This window comes from Pongo abelii, chromosome 10, assembly GCF_028885655.2.
Source record: "Pongo abelii isolate AG06213 chromosome 10, NHGRI_mPonAbe1-v2.0_pri, whole genome shotgun sequence".
In the NCBI taxonomy this organism is placed as follows: domain Eukaryota; kingdom Metazoa; phylum Chordata; class Mammalia; order Primates; family Hominidae; genus Pongo; species Pongo abelii.
The window spans coordinates 122,623,286-122,640,219 of record NC_071995.2 but is presented as its reverse complement, the minus strand read 5'-3'; the positions used below and the strand labels follow the sequence as shown (position 1 = coordinate 122,640,219).

At 47.1% G+C, this 16,934-nt stretch overlaps 1 protein-coding gene across 1 annotated transcript in view; it reads right to left on the bottom strand.

The window, feature by feature from the left end:
* The window catches only part of DNAH10 (dynein axonemal heavy chain 10), a 169,130-nt gene extending 152,705 nt beyond the window's left edge, over positions 1 to 16,425 (bottom strand). The window contains exons 1-5 of the mRNA XM_054527692.2: positions 15,572 to 16,425; positions 10,455 to 10,538; positions 6,448 to 6,548; positions 5,208 to 5,316; positions 3,893 to 4,008 (exon numbers count right to left, since the gene is read on the bottom strand). Coding sequence (XP_054383667.1) covers positions 3,893 to 4,008; positions 5,208 to 5,316; positions 6,448 to 6,548; positions 10,455 to 10,538; positions 15,572 to 15,785 — 624 coding nt within the window. The 5' untranslated portion in view covers positions 15,786 to 16,425. The remainder of the gene's footprint in view (positions 1 to 3,892; positions 4,009 to 5,207; positions 5,317 to 6,447; positions 6,549 to 10,454; positions 10,539 to 15,571) is intronic.
* Between the last annotated feature and the right edge of the window lie 509 nt (positions 16,426 to 16,934).

Below are 16,934 nucleotides of genomic sequence, written 5' to 3'. Positions count from 1 at the left end.
ATGTTTTGATGTCATCTTATTTATTTTTCTTTTTTTTTTTTTAGAGATGTACTATCTCTCTGTCACCCAGGCTGTAGTACAGTGGCATGACCACCATGCACTTCAACCTTAAACTCCTGGGTTCAAGCGATCCTCCCACCTCAGCCTCCAGAGTAGCTGGGACCACAGACACCCACAGCCATGCCCAGCAGATTTTTCTTTTTATTTTTGGTAGAAATGGGGTTGATGTTATTTTGTTATTTTAGAATGAAAAGTTCAGTTTGCATAAGAAGGTAGCCAGTGTGGCCAGATGTGGTGGCTCATGCCTGCAATCCCAACATTTTGGGAGGCTGAGGTGGGCAGATCACTTGAGCCCAGGAGTTTGAGACCAGCCTTGGCAACATACTGAGACACCGTCTTTAAAAAAAAAATACAAAAATCATCCAGGCATTGTGGCGTGCACCTGGCTAATTTTTAGTGATCCTCCCCGCTACTCAGGAGGCTGAGGTGGGAGGATCGTTTAAGCCTGGGAGGTCAAGGCTGCAGTGAGCCATGCTCGCGCCACTGCACTCCAGCCTAGGTGGCAGAATGAGACACTGTCTCAAAAATAAATAAATAAAAACAAAAAATAAAAATAAATAAATAAATAAGAAGGTAGCCAATGTTCTTGAGTCCTCCAAAGTCACACTAGGAAAAGACATCATCCCGATGAAGGAGGGTATCTTTGGGTATAACGTCCCTTGTGTGCGGGCAGCTCAGTGGGGAGGGCCCCACAGCCTAACTCACAGGGTGACTTGTACTCCGTGAGACCTCGTCTGCTCCCATCCCCAGAACTGCTCACGTGGAAGTCACCCAGGGCCAAGCCCTCCAGCTCTTCTTTGCCTGTGCCTTCTTGACCTCCAGCAGCAAGTGGCACGGTGGGCCCCTCCCTTCTTCCGTGAAGCATTGTCTTCTCTTGGCTTCTGGATCACCCATGTCCTAACTTTCCTCTCCCCTCATCTCTTCCATCTCTACTCCCTCCCTTGGTTGTTCCACCCAGTCCCTTGGTTTTACACCATCTCTGTGGTGATGATGCCCATATTTTAAAGCATCACTCTGGTTGGCATGTGGAGAATGCAGCGTAGAGGGTAAGAACAGAAACTGGGGGATCTTTTTGGAGGCTCCTGCAATAGTCCAAGCAAAAGAGGATATTGTGTTGGTTTGGACTTTTTTGTCCAAATCTCAGTGAAGTCTTCCTGGCCACCCTATCTAAAATTGCAAAAGCCCCACCTTTCCACCTATCAACTTTCCCTGTCCCCCTTGTTTCCTTTTTCTTTCCTATCTGGCTTCATTTTTCTCCCTAACTCTTGTTGCTGTTTAACACACTATATATTTTCTCATTGATCTTGGTTAATGTACATCTTCCCGTCTAGAATGAAAGCTCCACGAGGCAGAGACTTTGTCTCAGTTGTTCATTGCTATGAAATACAGTAGGTGCTCAATGAATATTTGCTAGACGGATGCCCTGAGTTCCCCGCGGAGCTCTAGATTCATACGTCCTGCTTCATGCCTTGACTTGAATGTCTAAGAGGCCACCTGTGCTTAACATGCAAAATACAACACTTGAGTTTCCCTCCATATCTGTTTCTCCCCATCTTCCATCTCAGTAATGACTTCACCATCCTCCCAGTTTCTCAGGCCCAAATCCTAACAGTCATTCTTTTTTAAAATTTCTTTTAGAGATGGGGTCTTGCTATATCGCCCAGGCTGTTCTCAAACTCCTAGCCTCAAGCGATCCTCCCACCTCACCCTCCTAAAGTGCTGGGACCAAGACTCATTTTTTGTACTCTCTAGTCTTGTGATACTCTTCAAAGCCTCCAAATCCCGGTCCAGCAAGTCCCATGGCCTGATCCTCAAGGCATTCCTCACACTGTCTGCTTCTCCCTCCCTCCCCTGATTGGAGCCTAAATAACCATCACCCTCGATGTGGTTTGGCCGTGTCCCCACCCAAATCTTATCTTTAATTGTAGTTCCCATAATCCCCACATGTCATGGGAGGGACCTGGTGGGAGGTAATTGAATGATGGGGGAGGTTACCCCCATGCCACTGTTCTCATGATAGTGAGTGAGTTCTCATGAGATCTGATGGTTTTATAAGCAGCTTTTCCCTCTTTGTGCAGCACTTCTCCTTCCTGCCATCATATGAAGAAGGATATGTTTGCTTCCCCTTCCATCATGATTTTAAGTTTCCTGAGGCCTCCATAGCCATACAGAACTGTGACTCAATTTAGCCTCTTCCCTTTATAAATTCTGGGTAGTTCTTTATAGCAGCATGAAAATGGACTAATACAGCCCTCCACCTGGGCTCTTCCATGGCTTTCTATTTGGTCTTTCCTTCCCCTCCACCCCAGCAATATGTTTTCCCACAATAGCCAGAGGTAAAATGCAAACCAGATCCTGTTGTTCCCCTGCTTAAACCTGCCTTCATTTCCAGCCCTCCCTCCAGCCACACTGGCCATCCTCCTAATGGGCCAAGCTGAGGCTGCTTCTACCTCAGGGCCTTTGCACCTGCTGTTCTCGCTGCCCAGCATGCTCTTCCTCCACATCCTATCGTGTCTGATGCCTTGGCCTAATTTGGGTCTCAGTTCAATATCACCTCTTCCTTCCTTCCCTAGTGCATTTCCCTAATCATTCCCTTATCATTCCCTTATCCCTAATCATTTCCCTAATCATTCATGAAAAAGGCCTGCTGATGAGTTTTTCATTTTTTTGGTCTATAAAGCTCAGGCCAAGCATGGTGGCTCATGCCTGTAATCACAGCACTTTGGGAGGCCAAGGCGGGCAGATTGCTTGAGCCCAGGAGTTGGAGACCAGCCTGGGCAACATGGTGAGACCCTGTCTCTATAAGAAGTACAAAAATGAGCCAGGCATGGTGGTGTATGCCTGTAATCCCAGCCACTCAGGAGGCTGCGGCAGAAGGATCGCTTGAGAGTTGAGGCTGCAGTGAGCCGTGACTGTGCCACTGCACTCCAGACTGGATGGCGGAGAGACTCTGTCTCGAAAAATAATAAAAATAAAAAAGAAAGCTTAGACATCACATCCTCAGCAAGGCCATTCCTCAGCATGCCCTCTGCACACACACACTGCACATGGCCCATTTCTGTCTCATATCAGGGTTTATTTTCCTCATGCCACTTGTCAGTATTTTCTCGTAGATGTGCTTGTGTGCCATGTCTTTCCCCTACATAAGCTCCTAGAGAGCAGGGTCATTGCCTGTCCTGTCTACTGCTTGACCCTCAGTGTTGGGAGCAAGCCCCCCAAAATCTGGCCATAAACTGGCCCCAAAACTGGCCATAAATAAAATCTCTGCAGCACTGTAACATGTCCATAATGGCCCTAATGACCAAGCTGGAAGGTTGTGGGTTTACGGGAATAAGGGCAAGGAACACCTGGCCCACCCAGGGCGGAAAACCGCTGAAAGGCATTCTTAAGCCACAGACAATAGCATGAGCGATCTGTGCCTTAAGCACATGCTCCTGCTGCAGTGAACTAGCCCAGCCTATTCCTTTAATTCCGGCCCATCCCTTTGTTTCCCATAAGGGATACTTTTAGTTAATTTAATATCTATAGAAACAATGCTAATGACTGGTTTCCTGTTAATAAATATGTGGGTAAATCTCTGTTCGGGGCTCTCAGCTCTGAAGGCTGTGAGACCCCTGATTTCCCACTTCACACCTCTATATTTCTGTGTGTGTGTCTTTAATTTCTCTAGCACCACTGGGTTAGGGTCTCCCCAGCCGAGCTGCTCTCAGCACCTCAGTGCCCATAACAGCACCTGAGACAGAAGAGCTGCCCACTACCTATTTGTGGAATAAACAAACCACATGACCTCAACTTTAGAAATACTAGAATTTCTTCCTTTCTCCACGTTTACCTGACATATAATATCCTTCAGAAAATGGAGCACATTAGCATTTATAATTCCATACTCCAGTGTTTCTGGCATAATTTCCATAGCTTCCTTCATGTCGGTAGCTTCAGAGATTGCATCTAAATAAGAACAGGTGTAGAATGTAAGGTCAGCGAGAGAGAGCAGCCAACAGTTAACATTTCCAAGAGAACAGGAATCTTCTCCTTCTTCCCAAGTTGCTACAAGGAATGTTCTGGTTACAGATTCAGAATATCCCCTATTTGTGTTTAAACAAATCTGAGGGCCCATGAGAAGCTGAAATGGATACCGATGCACTGTGGTTCATGGATTAGTATGAACAGCGCACAAGAGCTGCACACATTCACTGATCTGGTTGGAGTATCTAACGCTGGACAAAACCAGAAATTATCTGGGTTGTCTAGAAACGCTGGCTGGATTCTTTGCTGCTATGGACTGAATGACCCTAAAATCCACATGTTGAAGCTTAAATCCCCACGGTGAAGGTATTAGAAGGTGGGGCCTTTGGTACGTGATTAGGTCATGAGGGTGGAGTCTCACGATTGGATTGGTGTCCCTATAGGAAGAGACAGGAGAGCTTGCTCTCTCTCTCTGCTCTCCACCATGGGAGGATAGGAGAAGGTGCCATCTGTGAACCAGGAAGTGGCCCTCGCCAGATGCCAGATCTGCCAGCACCTTGATTTGGACTTCCCAGCCTCCAGAGCTGTGAGAAATACATGTTTGTTGGTGAAGCCCCCCAGCCTACGGCAATTTGTTACAACCATCCAAGCTGACTTGGGCACTGGCTTTGCCTGTCTTCACTCCCCAGCAAGTCTTCCTCAATCCATTGCCAAAGCATCTTTTGAGTCATGGGTTGTTTGAAAAGACCTACTTGGTAACATCTACCCTTCCAACAAACAAGGTTTTATTTGATATGTATTTACTCTACCTGACCAAAAATCAATCACCATGGTAAACATTTTAAAGGTTACTTGGACTCTTCCCTTGATCTAACTGGGAAACAAAACACACATAACAAATATACCCACTGAAGCCATTATTTCACAAGTTTCAGTCTTCACACCTTCTCCAAATATGTGCAGACATGCACTATCATTGGCTGAATACATTTCTTTATCTCTAACACTTCTTTACTGGAAATTAGCTTTGAGAAGACTATGTAAGAACCCAGTATGGAAAAGAAAGAGAGCTTGGCATAGGTGAAAGATAACCGTAAAAAGACAACAGAATGAGAGTGAACAAGTGCATGCACAACCACACCCCCTCAACACACATACACACACACATGCCAGAAATGTACCTTTGGTATTTCTAAGGAAAAACACCACATTTTGGTCCAGGAACTCCTCAGGAAGAGGGGTACAGAGCATGTGGAGATGCATCTTTTCCATGATGAGCTTCACAGTTCTCTGAAACATGGGGAAGAAAAACCATTCATTCTTGTGATACATCCATTCACCTAAAGAACCTAATATTCAAGTACACCTAAGCTCTCCTCTCAACACAATGGCTGGTCTCATGTTCTGACAATGCAACCACAGCCACACAGTGGGTACCAGCTAAACACAGGAGCTAAATGCACCCAGACTCTGTGCTGTCAGCCTGACTCTATTGACCAACCAGTGCAGCAACACCTAAACAAACTGACCTGCCAAAGGTCCAGATGGAGCTTGAATTTTGTTTTGCAGATGGGACATATTTATGAGGCAATGAAGCATGATTTTGGTAAGCATAGGCCAGGCTGAATGCTTACATCCTAGCCTTAAACTCCAACCTTGGGGTTTTCACAGAACAGGGTCCATTTAGCAGGCCTGTGTTGTCCAAACCCCACACGTGCCAAATGTCTTCAGAACTGACCTTTGGCTCTTGGGATGACAACTTCTAAGCTTTTGGAATATCCTGCCTAATATGGGAGTCTTTGTGTACCTACATCCTTGGGCCATTCCTGAAGGTGCATGCTAACAATGTGATTTTGGTGAGTGCCTGTTTTTGTTTGCTGGGGCCCCAGTCATATAGGATCAGTTCAACCTCTAGGGTGGTGGTGAGGGCTGGAGATGAAGGGGAGCTGAGTAACTAAGGTCAGCCACATGGATGCTCCTGGCTGTGTGACTGATCCCCAGTAAAAACCCCAGACACCAAGGCTCAGGTGAGCCTTTCTGGTTGGCAATACTTCATGCATGTTGCCACTCATAGCTACCAGGAGAATTAAGTGCTGTCCATGAAACTCCACTGGGAGGGAACAGATGGAAGTTTGTGCCTATTTTCTGCTGGTCTCTGTCCTGTGCACGTTTTTTCCTCTTTTTGCTGAGTCTAATTTGCATCCTTTCCCTGTAATAAACTATAACTATGAATATAACAGATTTTCTGGATCCTGTGAGTCCTTCCAGCCAATCACTGAATCTGAGGGTGGCCTTGGGATCCTATAATCTCCATTCCAACATGATAAATCCCTTGGATGGGGCTGTGTCAGTTACCCTGAATCCTAAAGGGTGTCAGGGGTCCCCATTACCCCACCAACAAGGACAAAGAGCCATGCTTACTTTGGAAGGGAGTTTTTCTGAAATCTCTTTGTCCATTTCTTCATCCTCTATGTTGATTAGAGGTTGACCTAGAGATTCAGTTCTCAGTGACACACGGTTAGCTGCAAAACGTCAATCAAAGTGTAAGAGAAAATAATCAGAAAATTCGGTTTCCGACCATCAAGAGCAGCCCTGCATTTTGTGCACCAGGACATTTCATTCAAAAGGCGAGTTATCGAATAACTGTGCACACCTTCTGTTCCAATCAATCTGATTGTGGCCTTGACTCACGCTGTAATTGACAAGGATTGTTTCGTTTTTGACAGGTGTCCATCAGAAATTTAACGTGTGTGTGTCTGCATTCTCTCAGGTACAGTGTCCACCCTGTGACCCTGTGACTTCTCTGAGGTTTTTTACTTAAAAGGGAGTTTATCATAAAGACAAGAATTACAGGCCAGGTGCAGTGGCTCATGCCTATAATCCCAGCACTTTGGGAAGCTGAGGTGGATGGATCACTTGATGTCAGGAGTTTAAGACCAGCCTGGCCAGCATGGCAACACGCCGTCTCTACTAAAAATACAAAAATTAGCCAGACATGGTGGTGCGTGCCTGTAATCCCAGCTACTCGGGAGGCTGAGATGGGAGAGTCACTTGAGGCCAGGAGGTAGAGGTTGCAGTGAGCCAAGATTGTGCCACTGCAGCCTGGGCGGCACGGCGAGACTCCATCTCAAAAAAAAAAAAGGAAAAAGAATTACAGCTAGTATGTTAGCATTTACTCCTTTTTCACCATGAGATGCAAAACTTGTGAGGGACAAGAAGAAAAACAGTCTAAATGAAATGACGCACCTGTCTCAAGCCCACTCTGATTGATACAGATTCAGAAACCTCAGCAGACACCAAGTCTGAGCCCTCAGAACATCCAACAGGCCTGGTGATTAGAGAAAGGAGCTTTCCCTGGGAGCTTTCCCTCAGCTCTTACTTTGAAAGGCACTGTGCAAAGTCACTGTGGCTTTGGCATCAACTCAATGTCAGGGGTCTGAATCCTCTCTGCTATTAGTTTTCACATCCATAAAATGGGGCAGTAACATCTACCAGCCAGATTCTGGAGGACTAAATGACAGCACGGGTAAGGGCATCGGCGCCGTGGTTGGTAGGGGAATAGTCTATAGACAGCAGTACCAACATTATTAGAGAACTAGCAATAGACTACAGTAAAAAAAAAAATCTCACTTATGAGCAGGTGCCGTGCCATAAATAGCCTGTAGTCCACTGCTAATTCTCTAACAGCATTAGAGTAGTCTCTAATCTCTGCAAAAAATCAAAATGTTATCCAGGAGTGATGGTGCACGCCTATCATCTCAGCTACAGGGTGGAAGACCATTTGAGGCCAGGAGTTTGAAACCAGCCTGGGCAATGTAGTGAAACCTCATCTCTACAAAAAAATTTAAAAAAAAATTTTTTTTGAGACAGATCTCACTGTGTCACCCAGGCTGGAGTGCAGTGGCGTGATCTTGGCTCACTGCAACCTCTGCCTCCCAAGTTCAGGCAATTCTCCTGCCTCAGCCTCCTGAGTAGCTGGGATTACAGGTACGTGCCACCACGCCTGGCTACCTGGCTAATTTTTGTGTTTTTAGTAGGGATGGGTTTCATCATGTTGGCTGGGCTAGTCTCGAACTCCTGACCTCAAGTGATCCTCCTGCCTTGGCCTCCCTAAGTCCTGGGATTATAGGCGTGAGCCACCACAACAGCCCACAAAATTAAATTTAAGTTAAAAAAAACAAACAAACAAAAAAAAAACTTAGCCAGGCATGATGGCACACATCTGTAGTCCCAGCTACTTGGAAGGCTGGGACTTGAGCCCAAGAGTTCAAGGCTACAGGGCACCATGATCACACCACAGCATTCCAGCCTGGGCCACAGAGCAAGGCCGCATCTTTAAAAAGGAAAATACACTTATGAATGTACTTAATGTCACCTAGAAATGGTAAAAATGGTAAAAGTGACATCCATTTTACCACCATAAAAAGAAAAGAAGAAAATATATAATAATGTTAATTTACTTTGTGAGAAAGGACTTCTCCGACCTTCCCATCTAAACAGCTCTTCCCACCCAAACCTGTCCTCTTCATGGATGTACTGGGCTCAGAAGCTGAGAGTGCTTTCCTAGGAGACCTCAGCAGACATTGCTGTGGCATCCAGAACTACCATCTGCCTTATCAAAACCCACTTTAGGCCAGGCGTGGTGGCTCACGCCTGTAATCCCAACACTTTGGGAGGTCGAGGTGGGTGGATCACCTGAGGTCAGGAGTTTGAGACCAGCCTGGCCAACAAGGTGAAACCCCATCTCTACTAAAAATACAAAAACTAGCAAGACTCTGTCTCAAAAAAAAAAAAAAAAATTAGCTGGATGTGGTGGTGTGTGCCTGCAGTCCCAGCTACTCAGGAGGCTGAGGCAGGAGAATCGCTTGAACCCAGGAGGAGGAGGTTGCAGCGAGCCGAGATCGCACCATTGCACTCCAGCCTGGATGACAGAGCAACACTTCGTCTCCAAAAAAAAACCAAAAACCCACTTTAAACAAGCCTTATTCAAACCATCTTTTATTTCTAACTTGTAGTTCCCTCTCCACAGTCTTTGCTACTTGAGGGGATTACAATTTGGTTAAAAATAAATTATTGGCCAGAAGCAGTGGCTCATGCCTGTAATCCCAATACTTTGGAAGGCTGAGGTGGGAGGACTGCTTGAGCCCAGGAGTTCGAGACCAGCCTGGGCAACATAGCAAGACCCCATCTCTACAAAAAATCAAAATGTCATCCAGGCATGTTGGTGCACCTCTACAGTCCCAGCTCCTCAGGAGCCCGAGTCAGGAGGATTGCTTGAGCCTAGAAGTTAGAGGCTGAAGTGAGCTATGATAGCACCACTCCAGCCTGGGCAACAGAGTGAGGTCCTGTGTCAAAAACAAATAAATACATGAAAAGTTCTGTGCCTTGAAGATTCTCCTAAGAAAATGGCATCTGCAGTTTGCGCAGTGGGAAACCCACTCTACAAAACAAAGTACAAAGCCTGTGTTTGCTGAGCTGGCTGAGACACCGCCTGCATGAGTGTTTGTATGTTACATACTACACTCGGTTGAAGAGTGTCCCCCACAATGCCTGTCCTAAAGCTGTGACCTCATTTGGAAACAGGGTCTTTGCAGATGTAATTAGTAAAGACGAGGTGATATGGATTAGAGTGGGCCCAAAATCCAATGTGACTGGTGCCTGTATAAGAGGGAGAGAGGACGGCCGGGTACGGCGGCTCACACCTGTAATCCTAGCACTTTGGGAGGCCGAGGAGGGCGGATCACCTGAGGTCTGGAGTTCAAGACCAGCCTGGCCAACATGGTGAAACCCCGTCTCCACTGAAAATACAAAAATTAGCTGGGTGTGGTGGTGGGTGCTTGAGATCGCAGCTACTTGGGAGGCTGAGGCAGGAGAATCTCTTGAACCTGGGAGGCGGAGGTTGCAGTGAGCTGAGATCACAGCATTACACTTCAGCTTGGGTGACAAGAGCGAGACCCTGTCTCAAAAAAAAAAAAAAAGAAGAAGAAGAAGAAGGAGAGAGGACACACGGAGAAGAAGAAAGACAGAGAGGGGACAAGGCCATGTGACGATGGATGTAGAGACTGGAGTGATGATGCTGCAGGCCGAGGACACCCTGACCCCTAGACTGCAGTGAGGAGGCTGGGAAGGATCCTCCCCTTGGTCCTGCAGAGGGAGCGCAGCCCTGCCAGCACCTTAATTTTGGAGTTCCGGCCTCCAGAGCTGTGAGAGAATACATCTGTGTTGTTTTCAGCCAACCCAGTCTGTGGTCACTTGTGACGGCAGCCGTGGGAAACTACTACATCCGTGTATTCATGACCCAGCACTTCTCTTTGTGGTTCACACCCAGTGAAAGTACAAACTGATTGTGGCATGGCAGGCAGCACCCTACTCCCGCTGCGGGGGGCTTTCTCAGTTCCACCCTCCCACGATCCCTCCCAATTCCACACCTCGCACTTTATCCACGGACTCCACTTTTTGAGAATAAATCTCTTCTTCCTCTTCTCCCTCTTCAGACAGGACAGGTATCTCATCTTTATGGCCACATAAATGGGGAGAAAATATAAAACGTAATCGTTCACTGCATGAAACACCTGATATCTTTGCTTTCTGTGGAGCCAAGGGGTTGGTATGTGGCCCACAGGAGACTCGTTATGTTACAGTGGTACAGCAGTATTCCTTACTGGAGCCAGCTTTCAGTGACAGCCAAGGAGGTTTGTGCAAATTCTGCCAAGAGACGAAGGATACAGAAATGATCAGAGTTACCACCAGCCCAGAAGAAATACAAATAACCAAGAAGCATAAGAAAGAGGCTCCTGGGTGCACAACACTATGAATGTATTTAACACCCTAAACTGTACATTTCAAAATGGTTAAGATGTAAATTGCAGGCCATGTGTATGTTACTACAATTTAAAAACTGAAGGAGGCCAGGTGCAGTGGCTCATGCCTGTAATCCCAGCACTTTGGGAGGCCGAGGTGGGTGGATCACTTGAGATCGGGATCTCGAGACCAGCCTGGTCAACATGGTGAAACCTCGTCTCTATTAAAAATACAAAAAAATTAGCTGGGTGTGGTGGTGCACACCTGTAATCCCAGCTACTCGGGAGGCTGATGCAGGAGAATCACTTGAGCCCAAGAGGCGGAGGTTGCAGTGAGCCGAGATCACACCACTGCACTCCAGCCTGGGAGACAAAGTGAGGCTCTGTCCCAAAAAAAAAAAGAAAAGAAAAGAAAAAACTGAAGGGAAAAAAGGAGTCTCAACTACATTAACATTTACATAAATTAGAGTAAGGAAGTGCAACTACTTTTCTTCTATGGAATTGGCAAAAATCTAAAAAATGGCCAATAGTGAATGTCGGGGAGGCCGTTGGGAAACAGGCGCCTCATCCACCACCACTGGCTGTGAACCAACAGGACCCACTCAAATTGTAAAAAACTGTACTTGTTACAGATGCATTTCATTTTTATAAATCTATCCTCCAGAAATACACAAAGTATGCAAGGATAGACGGACATTATTCCATTGTTTGTAGAATGAATACTCTGAAAAGCTAAGTGTCCATTAATTAGAGAATGGATGAGTAGAATATGATACATCTATGTATTTAAAATCTATCAAGTTAGGTAGAACTGTAGGTATTGACCTGAAAAAATAACCAAGACATGTGGTTGAGGGAGAAGTCACAAAATAATATGTATATATAGTATGATATTTATAGTTTTAGGAACTCTATATATCCATATATTATCATTATAGAGAGAAATATAGATTGTAGATAGAACAAGGATAGACAGATATAGATGACAAGCAGGTAGGTAGGTAGGTAGGCTGATTAATTGATCTCAATAGCCCTGACCTTATGCCTATACAGACAGAGATAGACAGACAGATAGACAGATAAACAAACGTGTACGTAGGTAGGTAGGTAGATAGATAGATGGATGGATAGATAGAGACAGATAGATGTATAGGTAGGTAGGTAGATAAACTGGTAGATAATTGATAGATGGATAAATGATAGGTAGACAGACATACAGATAGATTGGTCAGTTGGTAGATAGATAATAGAGAGAGAGATAGATGTATAGGTAATTAGGTAGATAGACAGGAGACAGAGATAGATGTATAGGTAGGTAGGTAGACAGGATATAGATAGATAGATAGATAGATAGATAGATAGATAGATGTATAGAGATAGATGTATAGGTAGGTAGGTAGATAGGTAGGTAGATAGATGTATAGATATAGATAGATGTATAGGTAGGTAGGTAGATAGATTGGTAGATAATTGATAGATGGATAGATGATAGGTGAGTGATAGGTAGACACACAGATAAATTGGTCTGTTGGTAGATAGATAATAGAGAGAGATAGATGTATAGGTAATTAGGTAGACAGGAGAGAGAGAGAGATAGATGTATAGGTAGGTAGGTAGACAGGAGATAGATAGGTAGATGTATAGATAGATGTATAGATAGAGGTATAGACAGATAGATGTATAGATTGAGGTATAGGTAGATAGATAGATGGATAGATAGATAGATAGATAGATGCATAGGAAGGTAGGGAGACAGATCAGTCGGTTGGTAGATGATTGACTGATTGATTGACTGATAATTTGACAAAAGAGCCAACCAGAAACACACCAAACTAATAATAGTGGTTACCCCTAGGAATAAGAGCAGGACTGGAGCTTAAGAGATGGAGAAGCGTTGCTTTTTCTTTTTATATGTAATTCTATGTTCTGTGAATTTTTAAGAAAACATGTGTTCTGGCAATATTTGTGTAATTTCTTTAAATGTAAGGAAGTTACTAAATGATACGTACAGTATGATTCCATTTTGTTTTTTCCAGAAGGAACACATGTACCTACTGGATCAGTATCTGGGGTATCTGCTGCCCGGAAGGACACCTCGCCTTTCTCACCACCACCTGCCCCAGTACCTGTTTGTCTCCATTCCTATAATTTCTAACCAGGAGCAGAGAGAAATCTTGACCAGGGCAGGGGCAGAAAGAGGAGGAAAAAAAAGGAAAGAAGGGACACGCTGGGCTCTCTGCAGGTCCTCTGAACAGACCAGAACCATCTGTCCCCCAAAAATAATCTAGGGAAACTGTTCAAGGGTGTATATGAGCTTATAGGTTTAACAAGCAGAGAGTGAGTGACAATGTGTGGAGTTGGGGATGAGGTCTCTTCTCCCCACCTGGCCAGAACCCCCAACACCCGACGCCATCTGGCACCTCCAGAATTGGCAGCTTTGAGAGTTTCCAGAGACAGCATCTTCGGCAAGGAATCCAGGGTCAGCTTTTCACCATGAGGTGATAGTGGAGAAGGGATGGGAATGGAAGGGAAGAGCAGGGACAGAGACAGCCCAGAAACGGGTCAGGGGGCAGGGGGAGGGGAGTTCTGAGCTCCCTTTGGAGGGTCCAGGAATTAACCAGGGGCACCCTCTGAGGTGAGACTGAACTCTGCTTCCACACAGGATGACATTTGGGCTAAACACGTGCTAGTAAACACAGCAGACAACAGCCACCCCACTGTTAACAGAGGCCCTTGGAGGGCTTCTGCAAGAAATCCAAGTCACATCCATTGTTTTAGGGTCTTGTAATTTTTTTTTAATGTATACGAAACCCGAGTTCCTGCAGTGGTGGTACATGTTAAATGGTCAATCCTGCGAGTGTCTTTTTGGCTTCCATAATTTCACTTGGTGCCAATGAAAGTGCCTACATTCGAGGTCCAGTTATAATCTAATGTCCGGGTCCAAAGGTCTGCCAGGGAGAAAAAAATAATAGGCTGGAAGGTTAAATTCCAAAACGTGATCATATGGTCCTCTCTCCAGATGGTACTAGGGATTTGTTATTGTTGTTTATTTATGGTTTTGGATTTCTTTATGATGAAGACGTTTTATTTTGTGCAAGCAAATAATGAATTTAAAATAAATGAAGGTGGCCAAGCGCGATGGTTCACACCTGTAATCCCAGCATTTTGGGAGGCCGAGGTGGGCAGATCACCTTAGGTCAGGAGTTCAAGAGCAGCCCGGCCAATATGATGAAACCCTGTCTCTACTAAAAATACAAAAATTAGCCGGGCATGGTGGTGGGTGCCTGTAGTCCCAGCTACTTGGGAGGCTGAGGCAGGAGAATTGCTTGAACCAGGGAGGTGGAGGTTGCAGTGAGCCGAGATTGCACCACTGCACTCCAGCCTTGGCGACAGCTAGACTTGTCTCAAAAAAAAAAAAAAAAAGAAGTGGCCAGGTGCCAGGTGGCTCACACCTGGAATCCCAGCACTGTGGGAGGCCGAGGCGGGAGGATCACTTGACCTCAGTGGTTCGAGACCACGCTGGGCAACATGGTGAAACCTGTCTCTACCAAAAATATAAAAATTAGCCAGGCATGGTGACACATACCTGTAGTCCCAGCTACTCAGGAGGTTGAGGTGGGAGAATCACTTGAGCCCTGGAGGCAGAGGTTGCAGTGAGCCAAGATCGCACCACTGCACTGCAGCCTGGGTGACAGAGTGAGACCCTATCTCAAAAAAAAAAAAAAAAAGTTAAAAAATAAAATAAAATAAATGAATGTGCCTGGTACCTTAAAAAAAAAAAAAATCAAAGGTCTGCCGGCCCTGCCACCCGAACCCAGTGAGAGGCCCTGCAAAGGATCCCCAAGTCCTTAAGGGGCTGGAAAAGTAGCCCAGGAGACTGGACAGCCAGGCAGGAGGTCCCGGCAGCTGTGCTCCGGCTGGTGCTCCTGCGAGGAGGCAGCTTTCGAGGTCCCAGTCTCCTTCTAGCTGTTTCTGAAGCGAGTTGTCCTGCCTCCTCCTCTTACCTGTGCCGGCCCCTCCGTGCCCTCTCAGTGTCCCTGGGCCTATCAGAGAGTAGGTGGGGCTGGGGATCCGCCTCCACAGAGGGTTCTGGGACCCTGGTCACTGTCTTTTTGTATTTGCGATGCTAATTTGTTCAACATAAACATTTAAAGTCTACCGTAGTTTTTAAACTTTGTCTTAGCCTTATTTTACTTTTTAGGTTATGAGGAGCCTCCAGAAGTAGAAAGGGGTGCTCTTCGGACCCTCCGTGAGACCCTGCGAGCGTCAAGGAGAGTGACAGTGACCTGGGTCCCTGCCACACCTGGGCATGGCTCCACCCAGCCGTTCGGATTATTGCACGGTGGATCTTGACTGCCCGTGGGCCTTGGGCAGGTTACTTAACCCCCTCCGTGCCAGTTTGCTGATCTGTAAAATGGGGATGAGGTTACACTCGCCTCGTAGGGTTAAGCAGTTGATACAAGCGTTGGAATCGCACCTGGTACGGGATGCGGGCTAAGTCAGTGTTTGCTGTGATTTTTCAATTAAGGTCTGACTTTCAAGTGGGCTGTGGGCCCAGGAGGGCAGGGACGGCTGTGATTGCTGGGTTCGCCCGGGGCCTGCACGTGGCGGGCGGCAGCGTTTGTGGACAGCCCCTGAGGCCGGGGCCGGACGATGGGCAGGCTCTAGCAGCCCCCGCGCCCGCCGGAGAGGCCGGGGCGGGCAGGAGGGAAGCCCGGGGAAGGGAGCGGCGCGTCGAGGCTCACCAATCTCCACCTCCACCTCCTCCGGCACCATCGTGCGGTAGATGAAGAGCGCCGAGGGGCCCTCCTCCTCGCTCGCCTGGTTGAGGAAGTGCAAGATGAGGTCCTCGCCCTGGCCGTCGTCGCGGTTGAGCAGGTCCTCGAAAAGCTGGGGGTCGGTGATGCCGAAAGCCGCATACACGCGGTCGCGCATCCACAGCACCCGCAGGTCGTCCATGGCGCCGCGCAGGGCAGAGGGAGCCGGGCGCAGGGCGGGCGTCCGTGGCAACGGCGGCCCTAGCAATGGGCGCCCCGGCAACGGCCACAGCCCGCCCAGCCAACGGCGCCGGCGCTGGGAGCTGCAAGCTCGGCAGTGCCCGGCGCCCGGCCCCTCGATCCCCGAACCCGCGCGCCGCAGCCCGCGCCCCGGCCCCGAGATCTCGGAGGCGCGCACCTGGGCCCCGGGCCGCCGAGGTAGGCTGCTTGCTCCCTGGTCCCAGCAGCGCGCACGCCCCTGGATGCGGAGCGGGACCCTCGCCGCCAGGAGCCGCCCTCGGGCCGCTGCAGCCGAGGGTGCGACCCCACCCCACGCCGACCGGTCTGCAAGCAGCCCGCCCACCTTGCAGATGAAGCTGGGGCTAGAGAGGTGGCGAGACGATCGAAGGTCGCAGCACCTCGGCGGTGGCAGAGGCGGGATTAGAGGCCAGACAGAAGGATACGGCCTCAGCCCTCAGCCACGTGGGTCGAAGGCCCGCGGAGGAGGAAATAAGCCGAGAAAGCACGAGTTCCTCGTGGCCTACAAAAGCAGGGAAGGAGCAGAGTTCTTTGGCTTTCTTGCCAAACCAGAGCATAATAAAGCAAAACACCCACGTTTAAAAATATATATTTATTTGTCATTAGCAAAAGGAAGTTAAATACTGATAGAAGATGCAAATTTGTCCTTTCATGGCATTTGTGGAGCAAAGTACTAACTTGTTCACTGTCATTTCCCCTCACAAGGAGTTGAGCCCCTAGATGACTCAGGCTAACCCTAAGAACCTACCTAGCCTTCTTAGATATTCCCATCAAAGAACAGGTGGAGTGTACTAAGTATTTCTGAAAATTCTAAACCAAATCAGCAAAAATGGCCTGACTGTGGGAAGGCTGTTCGTTCAAACTGCCTTATTCCCATCATCTTGATTTGAGAGCTTCATAATAACCTTCCTGGATATATTCCCTGTGGCACACAAGCAAACCTGGCTTTACGTTTTTAATAGAGGAATTTATTGTTTTAAATGCAGACTGCAGAATAGGTGTAGAAGTTGTTTTTTGTTTTTCTTTTCCAAAATGTATCAGGTTCTAAAACGTCTGAATATGTAATTCATGTACATCGTAAGGCTGACCTATG